At 52.6% G+C, this 15006-nt stretch overlaps 3 protein-coding genes across 6 annotated transcripts in view; 1 reads left to right on the forward strand and 2 right to left on the reverse strand.

The window, feature by feature from the left end:
• Positions 1-407: 407 nt before the first annotated feature.
• On the reverse strand, positions 408-6698 carry KLHDC3 (kelch domain containing 3). Of its 3 annotated transcripts, XM_008566808.1 has the most exons (12): positions 6455-6555; positions 4172-4384; positions 3822-3998; positions 3547-3662; positions 3303-3374; positions 2963-3176; positions 2802-2888; positions 2545-2653; positions 2340-2413; positions 2143-2221; positions 969-1031; positions 412-691 (listed from the first exon to the last, which is right to left on the reverse strand). In XM_008566808.1, exons 2-12 carry the CDS (start codon positions 4323-4325, stop codon positions 580-582), a joined length of 1257 nt encoding a protein of 418 aa, XP_008565030.1. In that variant the 5' UTR covers positions 4326-4384; positions 6455-6555; the 3' UTR covers positions 412-579. The 3 variants fall into 3 exon arrangements, with proteins under 3 accessions (XP_008565032.1, XP_008565030.1, XP_008565031.1); XM_008566810.1 differs by having other exon boundaries at positions 408-1031; positions 6455-6698; XM_008566809.1 differs by lacking the exons at positions 412-691; positions 969-1031 and adding an exon at positions 1038-1718 and having other exon boundaries at positions 6455-6559.
• A 174-nt stretch (positions 6699-6872) lies between these two features.
• Positions 6873-8570, forward strand: MEA1 (male-enhanced antigen 1). 2 transcript variants are annotated; one of them, XM_008566815.1, is made up of 4 exons: positions 6873-6913; positions 7403-7680; positions 7763-7865; positions 8175-8570. In XM_008566815.1, the coding sequence occupies exons 2-4, from the start codon at positions 7414-7416 to the stop codon at positions 8324-8326; spliced, it is 522 nt and encodes a 173-aa protein (XP_008565037.1). In that variant the 5' UTR covers positions 6873-6913; positions 7403-7413; the 3' UTR covers positions 8327-8570. The 2 variants fall into 2 exon arrangements, with proteins under 2 accessions (XP_008565037.1, XP_008565038.1); XM_008566816.1 differs by lacking the exon at positions 6873-6913 and adding an exon at positions 6931-7023.
• PPP2R5D (protein phosphatase 2, regulatory subunit B', delta) overlaps positions 8455-15006 on the reverse strand; it is a 16399-nt gene continuing 9847 nt past the window's right edge. The window contains exons 3-16 of the mRNA XM_008566813.1: positions 13814-14030; positions 13366-13565; positions 13175-13285; positions 12954-13046; positions 12386-12516; positions 12196-12255; positions 11982-12090; positions 11720-11773; positions 11235-11405; positions 11003-11130; positions 10205-10306; positions 10037-10109; positions 9780-9896; positions 8455-9626 (exon numbers count right to left, since the gene is read on the reverse strand). Coding sequence (XP_008565035.1) covers positions 9489-9626; positions 9780-9896; positions 10037-10109; positions 10205-10306; positions 11003-11130; positions 11235-11405; positions 11720-11773; positions 11982-12090; positions 12196-12255; positions 12386-12516; positions 12954-13046; positions 13175-13285; positions 13366-13565; positions 13814-14030 — 1704 coding nt within the window. The 3' untranslated portion in view covers positions 8455-9488. The remainder of the gene's footprint in view (positions 9627-9779; positions 9897-10036; positions 10110-10204; positions 10307-11002; positions 11131-11234; positions 11406-11719; positions 11774-11981; positions 12091-12195; positions 12256-12385; positions 12517-12953; positions 13047-13174; positions 13286-13365; positions 13566-13813; positions 14031-15006) is intronic.

Here is a 15006-nt window from a genome sequence, read left to right on the forward strand (position 1 = left end):
CGGCCCCACGGGTGGGTCGGGCCGCGACCCCAGCGCGGCGGTTCCTTCGCGGCATCGGCTGGTACAGCGATCCGAGGGCGAATGGCGCCACTTCCGCTCGCGGCGGCTCCCGACCCGCCTCTTCCGGTGTTCCCGGGAGGCCGAGTTTCAACATGATGGTGAACGAGCAGAAAACACCGACTGCGCTGCCCGAGGGAGAGCCCGCTCCGGGGAGAACGTCGCAGCCTCTGCACGAGTCGCACGGCGCTGTACTCCGCGCCCGAGGAGCTGGGGCCAGGCCTTGTTGGCATTTGGTTTCCCAGTACTCTTGGCTGAGAAGCCAGAACCTCAGGGGCGCCTCCTCAGCACCCTGCCCCCACCGTAAACTCTTGTTATCACCACCGCATTTCACAAAAACACATCACACGTTTGGACGTTTTAATTCATTTTTATAAAATCTGAGCTGGCTGAGCTTCAGGGTACAGCAACAGCTCAGGGAAGGGCGGGATTACCTGCTGGTCCCCGCCTCCCCACTCGGGGAGAAGGAGGTTTCACGCCAACAGCTGCAACTCCTCTCAGCTCCCAGCCAAGGCTCATGGCTCAAGCAGGGGGAGGGGTGGGCTTAGGAGTAGGGGGAAGCTCCTGAGGCTCAGACACTGCTTGCTTCTCCCTTCTCCCCATTCGCTTCCCTTCCCAGCAGAGCCTGGCTGGCCTGGGGCAGAACAGAGGCCCAGGAGCAGTCGGAAGGAGGTGGATCGGGACAGAGCACCAAGGGGAAGGGGCCCTCGGCCCAAGGGGGGGAGGAACCTCACCCTCCCTCCCTACAGCTCCCCACTGAATTCACAGCACAGAAAACACCTCTAGTCCAACAACTCCACGTGGAGGTATACGGAGTTCAGGGTCCAAAGGGGCAGGCAGGTGAGAGATGGGCAGGGACAGTGAAGACAACAGCAGGCTCAGGAGGGGAAGTAGCAGAAATTTGCTCCTACCCATGGGAGGAGACGATGGGGCGACTGATATTGCTGTTGGTGGTCATGGCATTCAGCTCCCACCTGAAAGGCCAAAAATAACAGGAAGGACAGAAGGGGAAGCCCCCATCCCAAGCCCAGACTTGCCTGCACAAATGTATGAACACAGCACTCCAACTTCCTAAAGCTCACCCACCCACAGCTACCTCTTCCTTATAGCCCTACTAGGTTTAACAATCAGACCCCACCCACCACCAAATCCAATACTACCCACTCCTCCACCTCCAAGCTCATGTGGATTTCCTGTTTATGTTTATAAATATATTCTTGCGTCCAAGCACCTGGGATCTGTGTACACATTTCAGTAAACATCCCAACCTCCCTTTCTTGCTCTGCTCAGATCCAACCAGACAGCTCCTCCATCTTACCCCCACCAAGAATGCCAATTTTTGCTCCCAATTCCCATCTTTTTAAGAACTCAGCTCTCCTATCCTCCCTGAGGCCTTCCCCACCCATCCCACCATATTAAAACTAAATTTCTCTCTTTTTGACAATTTTTTAATTCCACAAAGATTTACCAAGTACCTCCTCATGCGAAGACCCTAAACTTAGTATTAGGTACTTGCACATGTGTCAATCATGGGCCAGTCTGGGATCCATCAGTGCAGCCTTGTACACTCTTGTCACCAAATGCTGAACACACAGACCCTCAGCAAGTAAGAGTTAAACTGAACCGGTAAATACAAGGTGACGGTATGTCTCAGAATGGCCCTGAAGGACAAAATTATACACAAAGTAACTTGTGGTGCTTGATTTAAACCTAAGAAAGGAATTCAAAGCAAAGTGGCCAGGACCTCCCTTTATTCTAGAACTAATGTGATTGAGAGTCTCCTAAATTTGTCCTTACTTTGCAGCTAGGTTCTAAGATTTAATCAAGCATTCTCAGCATGTTAAAAACAACTGTGCAAGCTCAGACCTCAGGCTTTTGAAAAACTGGATTAATTATTTTTTTCATATGATCTACAACAGTTTTATATGATGGCTGTAACTTCACCTCCTTCCATCTCACTCCCAACAAGTACACTACATCTCTAGCAGACCAAAAATACCTATTTCCTCCATACTGAGACCAAGGTCATGCCTGTGCTGCTCACTCACTCTCAACCAATCTCTCTTTTCCAACCACTCCCTGTACCTGATATCATGGGGCAAACAGGACTGGTCCAGGTTATACTGAATCACGGCCAGTTTGCACAGAGTCTTCAGACTAGGGCCTTTAAAGGAAGAGTTGGGGAAGATGGTCAAAGCCAAAGAAAGGGTCCAGTCCTGGATATCACCACCCAAAGACAGAGACCCTGATGTCAGGAAAACTTCAAGAATAACTGTACTTACTAAAGTCCAAAATGTGTAAGTCAGAATGATCTATGAGGTCAAATTCATCTCCCAGGCCTTCCTCGGGAGATGGACTGTAGGGATTAAAAGAGTTGAATGTAGGAGGAAAAACTACCCACGAGACCCTCTTGCTCAAATACCTCCCACTCTTCTCTTCATCACAAACTTAGGTCCTTCCCTGAGCCCTCCCCTCTTTCCTCCTAACCTGGTACCCCCAAAGAGGACAATCTTGTCACCAACAATACAGCAGCACTGGCGCCGGCGGGGACATGGCCCCTTCCCCTTCGGTTCAATCTTTTTCCAGGTAAAGGACACTTAAAGAGAAGTTTATATGGAAGTTCAATACCTGCCCAGGCCAGATATCTTCTCCATCCCTCATCCCCTCACCTACTCAGGATTATTCTCTTCTTTCCTCCCACCTCAATTGTTCTTTGTTTCTCCCCTAAAGGCAGTGCTCTTTACCAGGGTTAAACTTCCAGAGGTCATGGAAGTGCCGGTTCAGCCTCGCATTATAGCCACCAAAGATGTACAGTTCCCCGTTGTAACCAACTGGAAGGAGAGAGGAATGTCAAGAGTGTGAGGAGAGCAGGACGGGATTCCACAGGGAAACAACAGACACTCACAGGCTGAGTGGCTTCGGCGCCCCTCGGGCAGCACTGGAGTGGGAGGACAGTCCAGCCAGGCCTCAGTTCTGGTGTCAAAGACGCGAATGCGGTTGCAGTAAATCTCATTGTTAGAATGGAATGGCCCAAAGCGGTCAGCACGGCCCCCAAAGACATACATGTAACTGCCCAGCATTGTGGCTGAGTGGAAGTCCCTCCAGCGTGCCGGATTGCCCTGGGCAGGGGCAGAGAGATGGGGGAGGGATCAGCACAAAAGTTGGAAGGGGATCTGCTCTCACTGAACTTCCTATGATTTCTTCAATGGATGGTGGGGATTTGGGAGAAAGAAGAAAGGGCAGACCTTCGTACAGATAAGGGTCCATGTCATGGTGCTGGTATCCAGCTTGTGAATGTCATTGGAAAAGCAGTCTGCCTGAGTGGAAAAAGGAAGGAAGGAAGGAAGAGGGAACCAATGGTCACTCTCTGACCCTCCATCTCTCCCCTTAAAACCTGAAAATAAGCTAAAGCCACCCATTCAACCACTCTAAATTCCCCTTCCTCTTTCTCATTCCCACCCTAAACCTCTAGTTTCTTCCCAGACTTACCAGTTGCTCATAGCCCCCAAAAATGTACATGATCTTGCCCAGGACACAAGCGGAATGTCCATCCCGGGCCCCAGGAACTGTTCCTGACACTCGGGGTGTGGACCACTTGTGAGTATCTGAAGGAGGTAAGAGAATGGCCCAGATAAGCAACCTCTGACATTCTCTCCTAAACCCTGGGGTGCCCTATTCCCCAGCTCTCCCAGCCCCTCCATGCCTCTCCCAGGCCCCCGAGGCACCATTTGGCAGAACACAGCCTCTCTGAGACCCATACTCACTGACGTCAAAGGCATAGAGCACATTGCAGGCCCCTTCGGTGTCATTCCGCCCGCCCCAAAGGAAGACTGTGTCGTCGATGAGGACGGTTGAGTGTCCATACCGCATGTAGGGTACCAAAGGAGTCTGCCCACGAATGGCAGGCCTCACTGGGGGCAGCTTTGTCCAACGCAAGGACACTGTGGGCACAGCTCTACTCAGCCCTGGGAACCTCCCTCCAGGCTGTCCACATTTTCCCAAACCAGATATTCGACCCCAATCCCCTTGGCCACAGAGACCACAGAAACCTCATTCAGCCACCCGTTCCCCTCCCTGATGTGGGCACCCAGGGACGATCCCAGCATTGGCTTACCTGCATTGAAAATGTGCACATCTATCTGGCGCAGTGTCTCATAGTCTTCACCAGAGCAGTAACCCCCGAAGGAGTATACCCGGTGCCCAACAGCCACTGCAGCATGGTTCACCCTGCGGGGCCCGCCCTCCAGGTGCACTGTCCACCGTAACATCCCCTGGGCCACTGGTTACAGCAACATGCCCCCCCGGCACGGCCTGCTGCCTCTGCTACCTGCACACAAGTCAGGGCCACGAGCTCCTCAGGCAAGGCTTCTGCCAGACTCACCGTGACTCCGCCCAGGACCAGCCTTTGCCTCCAAGTGTCACCCTGGTGGCCCTCCCACACCACCCCTCCGCAGGGACACTAGTCACAGCTTAGGTGGCTGGCTCTGCCCCAGGGGAGCTACTGAGGTCAGGGAACTAGCCCTGGCCCTGTGTTCTCCAGCAGCAAAGGGTGGGGCCACTCCGACCTGATAGTCAGCTCAGAATCTGCTGATCACGGTTGCCCCTACTCATGTAGGCTCCACCCTGTTCCAGATTGGCACGAGCTCTAAGCCCCCTTCCCAGGCTGGGTGTATTCTCTTGTCCCTGATTCTGTTCTGCTTACAGCCACCTCTCTAAGAATCTCTGTGCTCTTTACGGTGGGGAAACGGATCTCAAAATACTCACAGCTATTAATAGCCCAGCCAGCCCCAAACAGTCCATTGAAACCTGGCATGGGTACTTCAAAGAAGAAAAGCTTTTAGGCTTTTATACTGGAACAGCCCTCCTACCCAGGACAGGGTGGCATTGATCCAGGACAGAGACCTCCATGTTACCATGGTTGGTGAGCCCCTCAGAGAGGACAAGTTGAGCTGTTGTCATCAGGACCCCCCACAGGCACGGGGAGTTCCTTTGACAGCTATGCCTGGTATGCTGCCAGGACTTGGAACTTAAGCCGGGATTGGTGGGGTGGGGGTTGGGAGAAGGGGTTTTCTCCTCCTGCCACTTCCCTAGTCCTGCCACTGTGGTAGAGAACAAGCCATTTCCAGTAGCTCTTCCCCTGCCTGGGTCACTGACAGGTGGACACAGATAGGGGTGTGCACTGGAAAGGGGAAGGGAAGCAAAAATGCCCTTGGACAGGACAAGAGAAAGAACCAAGCATGAGAGATAATCGTCTTTTAATTTGCCAAGCTAGTGATATGGGTATATTTGAGGGCTCTTTTAGGCAAATCTTCTTGCAACTGGCAATGCCTTTGCTGGCAGACACCTGCTGGGTTTGGGTGGCTCATCTGCTCCCTGCACAAGAAGCCCTGGCAGAAGAGCTAGGCAGAACCTCAGGCACGAAAAAAGCTCAAATAAGGGAGGCCCCTTGCAGGAAAGAGACATGGCTTTCAGCTGGCTTGCCAGCCCTACACATCCAACCTCCCCCAACCCCACACCCCATGCTTTAAATAGCAACCCTGCCCAACTTGAAATAGCCCCAGCAGGAAGCTACTCTCACTTCATTACTCCTTCCAATCCAAAATATCTTGGATATGGACTTGGAGGGATAGTTAGGAGGTTGAAGGGCTTGGGAATGGAAGTCCTTAATCTTACCTCATAGCCTCTACTCCCCCCTTTAGATGTGTCAAGGTAAAATTAAAAACGCACAGAAGAGATCAGCAATCCCAGCCAAAGGTGGAGAAAGAATCTTAGCTTCTCCATCAGGACAACTCCAACTCAAGAAGAACAAGCCTCCAGGGGCTCCTCTTACCTCTGGGTCTCCCTGATCCTCTATGACTACAGCATTTCCAAGCTTCTTCGCTTCCCTTAATGTATCTACCCCCCACCCCCGGTCTCTTGAAATTTTCACTCTCCATTTCTGGACCTTCTTGATCTCCTGAGAGCTTTGCAGTCTTTTCATTTTTCTTTCTCCCACCACTCCATGGACAGCCCTCCATTTTCCCACCTCCCCTGAGGGAAGAAAAACTAATATACATTGACTCCTTTCAGCCACAGATATTCCTCCATGAGTATGACTCTATGTCTGCCATCCCAGTCTCCCCTCCGAACCACACCAGACACCCCCCACACCCCTTATGCTCAACTTCTGGTTCTCCTCATAACCCAATCTTCGTTCCGGTTTCCTTCAGTGCCTCCTCCAGCCATCAAGTCTCTCCCACCCGTCTTCTCTCCATCCTCCCCCAGCCCTTCTTTCCCCATTAACACTCTCCTTTCCCATCATCCCCCTAGTTACCTCCCCTCCCCCACAACTCCAGCTCTAGGCATGGGCGTCCCAGCCCCCCCAATTCTTCCTTGCCCCTCAACCCTCCCAGGCTACCTGCCAGGCCGGGCCGGGGCGGGGCCGCGAGTCTTCGCGCTGCCTACAGCCTAGAACCCGTTGCGTGCCAACCGACACTTCGGTCGCCAACGAGATAAACACTGCCAGTCTCCGTCCTTCCGGCGGGCAGCTGCGCGCGCACGTGCAGTCGGGGCTAAGTACACGAGGCCCTCCGGTACTTGTAGTCCATGGGTTTCCCGACTGACGTGAGGGCGGAGGAGAGGTAGGAGCCCAAGGAGAAATTGTGCGCATGTGCAGATATGTGTCGAGGCCGTGGGGGTCACTGGGTAATGCAGTCGTTTGTGTCTGGGCCGGAGATAGCGGAGGCGGGGCAAGGGGCGGACCTCTCGTCCTCGCTGGCGTCAATCATGGGCACGGGGCGGGGCTGGAGGACTAGGCGCCCCAGCACGTCGTCCTACCGGAAGTGAAGGTGTGGGTTCGGCTGCGGGCTCTGAGCGGGTGAGGCGCGCGGAAACACCGGCGCCGAGAATCACCGTGGGCGGGTGGGGGTCGCCGCAGCTGGGCCTATTTGAGGGGAGCCCCTGGGACCTGAAGGCGTTTGTCAGGCGGTACAGAGGGGAACCCCTAGGAGAGGGGAGAAAGGGGCGGGTACGCCCTGTCTGGGGGTTTGGCGAGCCGAAGCTCCCAAGGGGGGGCGTGGCGAGGGCTGGGGTTCTGGAAGTGGGTGTCTTTTGAAAGATGGCAGGGCCTCCAGTTGGGCTGTTTATTTAGGGATTGGAGCAGGGCGGCTGGGGCCCGCTTCGAGATAAGAGCCCCGACTTGAGAGGGGGAGGAACGAGAGGTGGGGGGTGAGGGGAGAAGGATGCAGGAAAATTGGAGCAGAAGAGCTGGTTTTGTGGACGCGGAAGGAGACCACAAGTAGTTGGATGAGAGGATGAAGATGGGCCTGGTTTCGTTCAATCTCTCTTTATCTCCTTATTCTTGCAGCCCCTGCCCGGATGGCAGCAGTAGTTCTAGGGGGAGACACCATGGGCCCTGAGCGTATCTTCCCCAATCAGACTGAGGAACTGGGGCCGCGTCAGAGCTCTACAGAAGGCACTGGGGACTGGAGCAGTGAGGAGCCTGAGGAAGAGCAGGAGGAAACGGGGGCGGGCCCAGCTGGCTACTCCTACCAGCCCCTGAACCAGGATCCTGAACAAGAGGAGGTGGAGCTGGCGCCAGTGGGGGATGGAGATGTAGTTGCTGACATCCAGGATCGAATCCAGGTATGGTGAAGGGGTTGTACTTGAGGTGAACCTGGAGTCCCTGATAGGCGGGACCCAAACTGTCTTCTCTCTGGCTCTGCAGGCCCTGGGGCTTCATTTGCCAGACCCGCCATTAGAGAGTGAGGATGAAGATGAGGAGGGAGCTACAGCATTGAGCAACCACAGCTCTATTCCCATGGACCCAGGTAAAAAGAGATCATTCTTTCACCCTGGAATAATTATGAAGGAAATGAACTGGCCTGAGCCAATATAGGGAAGTTATAGGAAGAACTATAACTTCCTAAAAATATGATTTGCAAACTAAGATCCTGCAGACTGCAGAATAGCATGTGAAATACTATTCTACTAAACTTGGGAATGAGCAGGCTTGCCTAGAAATAACAAGATGTATTTGGTGAGCCTACCAGCCCGAGGGCTCTGGGTTGATTCAAGGAATGGGGAAGGGAGCTGGTCCCATTGTTTCCATCCCCTAACTGGTGCCTGGCTGATTTCAGAACACGTAGAGCTGGTGAAAAGGACAATGGCTGGAGTAAGCCTGCCTGCGCCAGGGGTTCCTGCCTGGGCTCGGGAGATATCGGATGCCCAGTGGGAAGATGTGGTACAGAAAGCCCTCCAAGCCTGGCAGGCGTCCCCTGCCTGGAAGTGACCACACTGAGAGCTGCCTTATCTCCCTACATTCCAGGCCAGAACCAGCAAAGAACTGAACACATCCCTGGTTGTAATGTCCATTTCCATCCTCCCCATCTCTTTCCCCATCAAGGCAAATCAGACTTCTTCTCAGAGACCCACTTTATTCAATTCTGTACATATGGGGACATCGGCCCAAGCCCAACCCACCTTAGCATGTATCACTTTGTAGAGAATAAAGCACCCTATGTACACAGCCAAAAGCCGCACTGCCTGTGCCCCTGGAACCTGGGTCCAGCCCTTTTCAGCTCCTTGCCCCTCCAAGGAGCCTAAAAGGGACAAATGAGGGCCTGCCCAGCATCAGCACAAACAAGGAAATAAATAGGTGTTTGAGGGAGCCATGCTTGGGGCACTGCTCCCTGCTTCCTTTCTAGCTTTGGGAACCAACAGCATGGGAAAGCAGTCAGCCCCAGGGTGGTCCCTTCCATGTTTGTGATCCCAGGGCTGCTGCTCACCAGAAGGGTCACAGGGTAGGGTGTTTTTTCATCCCCGCCCTGCTTTGTCCACCTGGGCCCTATACTCATCACCTACTGTCCGTAGCCTATCCTTTTCTCCTTTTGACCTCTCATGTTGTCTTGGTCAGGAAGCATGAAAGAGGAAATAATACCACCCCATCTGCCTGTGTGCTGCTTGGGGTTGGCTCCTCTCCAGCTCCTCACTCCAGGAGCTAATGAGGCTTGACATAACTTTGGTGAGAATAATTTCCTGCTGCTTCCTACATGCCTCTGCAGGGGAGAGAGAAGAGGAGAGACACCTGGAGTTCAAATAAGGAAGAAGGGAAGAGGAAAGGAGCATATGTATCCTGTGTGTATGTTTCTCAGAGCAGCCTCAGGTAGCTGTGGGGTTAGGAGCAGGAAGGGGACAGGCATCCCCACGTTGTCTGAGCACTGAGCATCTCAGTGCTCAGCCTGTCTGTACTAGCCACAGGGAGGCCATGAACACATTTTGAGGACAAGTGGGACCACTCTGGGTGTCCCTACTTCAAGTGCCTGCATCCCCCTCCCTAGAGTAGCTAGAGAGGCCCTGCCTTGCCCCAAGCCAGTAGGGAGCAGAGGGTGGAGGGCCAGGGCAGTGTCCCAGGGCTGAGTGGGCTGTGGCCCTGTGGTGGGAAGTGAGGGGGGTCAGAGAGCCTCCTGGCTGGCAGTTAGGAACTCTTCTGCCCGCTTGTGCGCCTCCAGTGCCTTGATGGTGTACACGTCCTGGGGCAGCTCCGACTTCCTCCGAAGCAGCACTTTCTCCTTCTTGATGTCCTTTAACATCTGTGTGTGGACAAGGAGAAAGTGAGGAATGTTGACCAATTCTCAGTGAATCTGGCTGTTCCTCCCCTTATTCTTTGGCTCTGCTGCTCTTTTCTCCTCTCCCTCCCAGAGCTGTCGTTTCTGCTCCACTGTACCCCATACCCTCCCTCCCACCTGCACAGCCTCTGTCTCCACCGTCCTCTTCAGAAGCTGGATGTCCTCTGCTGTTGGGGTCTCTGTCTCCATTGAGTACACTGGGGGCAGTGGTGGAGGAGCTCGGAACATGGGATACTGAGAGGGAAAGGAGGCATGGACAAGTAACAGCCACTTCAGAGGTCTGTGGGTCTGTCTGCTTCATATTCCTCCTCCAACATACTCTTTCCCACTCAAGATGGGCCTCTCAGTTCAGGGCACTGGCAGAAAAACCTCACCTGGGGATTAAGCCGGGCCAGCTCCTCAATTTTTTGCCACATCTCTTCTCTTTCCTTCATTCGGAAACGGCCCCTGAGGAAGCAAAAGTAGGATTGGGGTCGGGTTTGAGAGAAGCAAAATGAGCTGGTGGTAGAAAATGAAAGTCTTCCAGGGAGGGAGAGACTCACTTCTGCTTCTCTGCCTTGTATTGTTGCGTGCAGTCATCAAATAGCTTCTGATTCATTTCCATGAACAGCTTCAAGGCATTGTAGATCAGTCCATGGATTGTCCTACCACCAGAAGAAAGATGAGGGACAAGAGCCAGAGCCTGCTCTTAGCATCAAGACTCCAATTTGCTCTCTCCTAGGTGGTTTCTCTGCTAAGAGCTTTCCTGTTTACTACTCCTATTTCACAAACCTTGATACAGCATAAGCAGGTACTCTGGCCAAAACATGTGACTTCAGACTGGCCTTTCACAGTCTTTATAAGTATTGGTCCACCTGTCCATCCTTCCCCCACCCCATGCACCACGGCCTGCCTTCTTCCCACCACTTCCCTCTCTCTAATCCCCAGTAATGGCCTCTCAGCAGCATGATGGACCATGTCTGCACCACACTGTGCTTGCTTTTAGCAGGAAAGCCTTTTTACAACTCTGGGATTCTTTACACATACTCTCTTAAGAGGATCACATCAGCTTCTCACAGCACAGAATTATGTCTCCAAAGCTCTGCTTTGACCTGCGGAATAGCTGGCCCCAAGAAGCGATAAAATACAGGCCACTGCTCTGCTGTTTGATACCACAGAGCTCTCTCACATGGGCATCTTTTCTCTCCACTCAGTCTCTTACTCAAGGTCCTATCAATATGCAAGGGCACCAGCCCTACTTGCTGAGTGACCAAGTGAGACCTCTTGCTCCTTAGCTCTTCCACACCCTCAAAGGGTCCAAAACCAGATCCCTATTACCCAGCCCCACCCCAGTGCCCTACTTGTTCCAGTGGCTCTTGGAGTTCCTGTAGAGTGCGGGGAACATGATGGGGAGGACTCGGGCAGCATTGTCACTTATCAGGCTCATGATGTACTCGTTGTTCCAGTAATAGAGTGCACGCTCTGCCACCTGGTGGAGAGAGGTGGGACTCAGTGGGGGTACTGCTCGCTTGGCTCAAGACCTCCTCAGTTTCTGGGAGACAGGGACTAGGATATGCTGGGTCTGGGTCTCACCTGGAAATGGGGGCTGGAGACACATTTGGCAAGTTGGCGGAAGAGTGGTTCCATCACTTTGCTGAATTCTGAAGGTTCAATGACATCCAGAATCTCCTCTAGCTCATTCAGGAACATCACCTCCTTGGGGCTGTGGGTCTTGGGCCAGAACTTGAGAAGTCCCACAATCACCTGTGCGAAGAGAAGGACACAAGGATGAGATTCTCAACACCTGCCTGGTTCTCCAGGAAGCCTTCCTGCCCACTATCCCCCACCCTAGTGGGCACAGCTTGGTTGGCCTCAGCTATCTGCTTATGTTTCTCTGGCTTGGATCTCTTTCCTAGGTATATATAAGTTTCACTTCTCCCTCAGAGAGGAAACCATGCCACCTGTCAGGCCACAGCCCTCCTGAGTACCTGCTTACAGCACTGCTCAAATAGGTACAGACTGGCAAGTGATGCTGATGACAGTAAGAGGTGGACCCTGGGGCCCAGAAGGGGAATTACCGGCTCAGTCAGACTGCTCTCCTTCTCCAAGAATTGTACCACACAGTATGCCAACTGCAAAAGGTTGAGGTAGAAAGGAGGTGAGGTGCAGGTCTCCGAAGGCCTCAGAGAGGTCAGTGACAGAAACAAGATCCCAGAACAGAAGGGTAGGTATACGGATGGACGGCATTATCCCACCCGCAGCCTCTCCCAGCTGGAATCCTGTCCCTCCTCCTCTTCTCTTTCTCCTGTGTTAGGGGTCATCAAGAGGAAAGCAGCTCACCTGAGGGTGGTAGACACTTAGGGATTTGACCTTGTGAAGCGGAAGCAGGACACGGATGAGGAACATCTTGTGCTCTTCCTTAAGGGGCAGGGCAAAGCCATTGATGATGCTAGGAGTTAAGGGAGGTGTGTTGGTACCAAAGGGCCAGATCAAGCTCAATGCATCGATCCCTTCACCCTTTTTCAGGCAAAATGTGCCCCACCCCACCTCTCACCTGCCCAGGATCTCCAGGAGCTCAGCAATCCCATTGTGATGCTCTGTCTCGTATATGAACCTGAGGGAAGAAAAAAGGCTCTACTGACAATCCCTGATGTCCCTCCAGCATTCTGCAGAATCCCCCCACCTCGCTGTTCCCATCCCACCTCAGCAGGGGCATGCTCCTAAGCCCGGGCTCCTGGCCTCACCTGTAGAAGATGTGATTGATTTGCCTACGGATATAAGCTCGGAGCCCCAAAAACTTTCCATAGATGCGATGCAAAATGGTCTTGAGGAAGTCCCGCTCTCGAGGATCCTCACTGTCAAATAGGTCCAGGAGCTGGGAGCAGGAGGGACAAAAGGCAGCAAGTGAGGCAATGGCCAGGGAAGGCCAGGCTTGGGTGACATGGGGTCCTAGCCAGGAGAAGCCCAGAGGTTCTCTGGAGAGGTGGAGTGGGGGCAAGTCTATGGAAAGCAGAATGATTCTGTGATACTGCTTGACCCAAAGTGATGTCTGGATATGAGTGTTTATATACCCCATTGAGGGGGGAAGGTACTGTGTTGCTTTTTTGTTTCCTTCTGTTATGCTGGAAGCTTCTTAAGGGCAAAATAGGTTTTTTTTAACCCCCCATAATTGCTTTGTACCAAACATAGCTGGCTAAAACCTAACATATTCAGAGCAAGCATAAAGAGCTGCGGGGACCCAGGTGAAGAGGACATGGGGCAAGAGTTCATGGAATGAAAGAGAAGGGAAGGACAGGAGCTTCAGGGACTCACAGCAAGGACAAACTTCTGGTCAATGTACTTCTTGGCTATGTTTGGCTGGAAATCAGGAGACTCGAGAAAACGTAAGAAAAACTCATACACAAGCTGTGGGGGGAAAGGAGCAGCCAGTGAGGGGGGTATTCCCCAAGGACTGGGAGATACCCCTTTGCTGCTGGCCTCACAGTACCCCTATTCCCTGCAGACAGAGACAACCTGTCCCCTTGCCCAGGTACCTGGAGATGTGGCCAGGCAGCTTCCAGGGTAGGCTCATCTTCCTCTGGATCAAACTCAGCCCCAGTGGGATTCGATGAAGGTGGCAGCGTCCGGAAGAGGTTCACTGAAAACTAAGGGGTAGGGTCCAGGTTAGAACTCTGTCCAGCCTTCTCCAGGGCCCCGGCCCCCTGTGTCCTTTTCCTGTGCCCACCATGGTGACAGCTTCAGGATAAATGGCCTCGGTGACAACATCGCGGCTATGGGTGATGTATTCCACCATCTCGTTGAGTCCTGCGCGCTTCACCTCCTTGAATTTGAGGTCACTGAGTGGGTCTGACACAAAGTCAAAGAGGACACAGCACTGGCGTAGCTTCTGGATAAACAGCTCTTCACGCTCCTGGGTTGGCGAATCTGTGGGGACCCCCAGCAGTCAGGTTCTCCTCCTCAGTCCTTCACTGCCATGCCCTACTTGCCTTGTAGGGCTTTCCCTGACTCTGCCCTGTTGCCATTCTGCTCCCTAGCACCCCCTAACCCAGCGGAACTCCCTCTCACATTCTCTAGAACTCCCTTCCCTCCAAAACACTCCAAAACCTCCATTCTGTCAATTCCCAGTGCTTCCTAGGCCTGGTACAACAGCCCCCCTGACCATGTGCCAGTACCTTTCAGGGCAGGAAGCTTCTGCAGCTCCCGGTTCTTGCTGAGGTTGAAGCGGGAAGAGCTTTGCCGTCTCTCCTTCTTGACAATCTGGGGCCCCCCTGAGTACTTGATTTTGCTGAGCTGTGTGGGGGGTGGCGTGCTATTGCTGGGTCGCTTGTTGGATGATGATGGTTGAGGCTGAGGCTGGGGCTGGGGCTGGGGCTGTGGCTGCGGCTGGGCCTGGTCAAACAAGTAACCCATTGAAGGCCACTCTCTAAGATGCACCTCCCACCCCAGGCCCGGGCCACCTTCCATACCCCAGTCAGCCTGAGCAGCAAGCAGCTGCCTTCTGCCTGAAGGAGTGAAGTCCAGAGTCGCAGAAATCACTATGGTTGGAGCCCTGAAAGGGAGCAGTCAAGAAGTCCTGTCTCCCAAAGTGATGCCCACTGCCTATACATCAAGAGCCTTCAAAATGTTCATTACAGCTCACAAACAAGCAAAACTAATTGATAGATTGATGTTGACAGAAGTCAGAAGTGGTTATCTTGCCAGGGGAAGAGTGGCAGTAGGGTGGGGGAGCATGTATGGGTATTGATTGAGAAGAGACATGAGGAACCTTCTGAGTAATGGAAACATTCTACATCTTGATTAGATGTGGAGGTGGTGTATCGCATATACATACCTAAAAATTCACTGAACTAAGTGTATCGCATATACATACCTAAAAATTCACTAAACTAGGATTACTTTAGTGAATGTGTGGCATTCTTCAATTAAAAGGTAAAGAAAAGGGCCGGCCCATGGCTCAACTGGGAGAGTGTGGTGCTGATAACACCGAGGCCACGGGTTTGGATCCCTATATACGGATGGCCGGTTAGCTCACTTGGGAGAGTGTGGTGCTGACACCACCAAGTCAAGGGTTAAGATCCCCTTACCGGTCATCTTTAAAAAAAAAAAAGGTAAAAGAAAGAAAATTCATTCCTGAGTCTCGGCAGTTTAACTACTAGAAACTGAGCTTAAAGGGCTGGCTGGTTAGTGCAGTTGGTTAGAGCGTGATGCTGATAACACCAAGGTCCAGGGATCTATGTCTATACTGGGCCAACCACCAAAGGAAAAGAAAAAAATTTAGCTTAATAAATAAATAAATTTATTTATTTATTTATATTATATATATATATATATATATATATATATATTTTTTTTTTTTTTTTTTTTT

This window comes from Galeopterus variegatus, unplaced genomic scaffold, assembly GCF_000696425.1.
Source record: "Galeopterus variegatus unplaced genomic scaffold, G_variegatus-3.0.2 Scaffold269, whole genome shotgun sequence".
NCBI lineage: Eukaryota > Metazoa > Chordata > Mammalia > Dermoptera > Cynocephalidae > Galeopterus > Galeopterus variegatus.

Excerpts from the sequence above, each read along its gene's own strand:
- KLHDC3 (XM_008566808.1), bottom strand. The coding sequence starts at position 4,325 with ATGTTACGGTGGACAGTGCACCTGGAGGGCGGGCCCCGCAGGGTGAAC. Across the intron at positions 3,663-3,821 it reads GCTCTATGCCTTTGACGTCA|ATACTCACAAGTGGTCCACA; the intron begins GTGAGTATGGGT and ends TACCTCCTTCAG. Across the intron at positions 2,222-2,339 it reads CTTACACATTTTGGACTTTA|GCCCTAGTCTGAAGACTCTG; the intron begins GTAAGTACAGTT and ends CTTCCTTTAAAG.
- MEA1 (XM_008566815.1), top strand. The coding sequence starts at position 7,414 with ATGGCAGCAGTAGTTCTAGGGGGAGACACCATGGGCCCTGAGCGTATC. Across the intron at positions 7,681-7,762 it reads ACATCCAGGATCGAATCCAG|GCCCTGGGGCTTCATTTGCC; the intron begins GTATGGTGAAGG and ends CTGGCTCTGCAG. Across the intron at positions 7,866-8,174 it reads CTCTATTCCCATGGACCCAG|AACACGTAGAGCTGGTGAAA; the intron begins GTAAAAAGAGAT and ends GGCTGATTTCAG.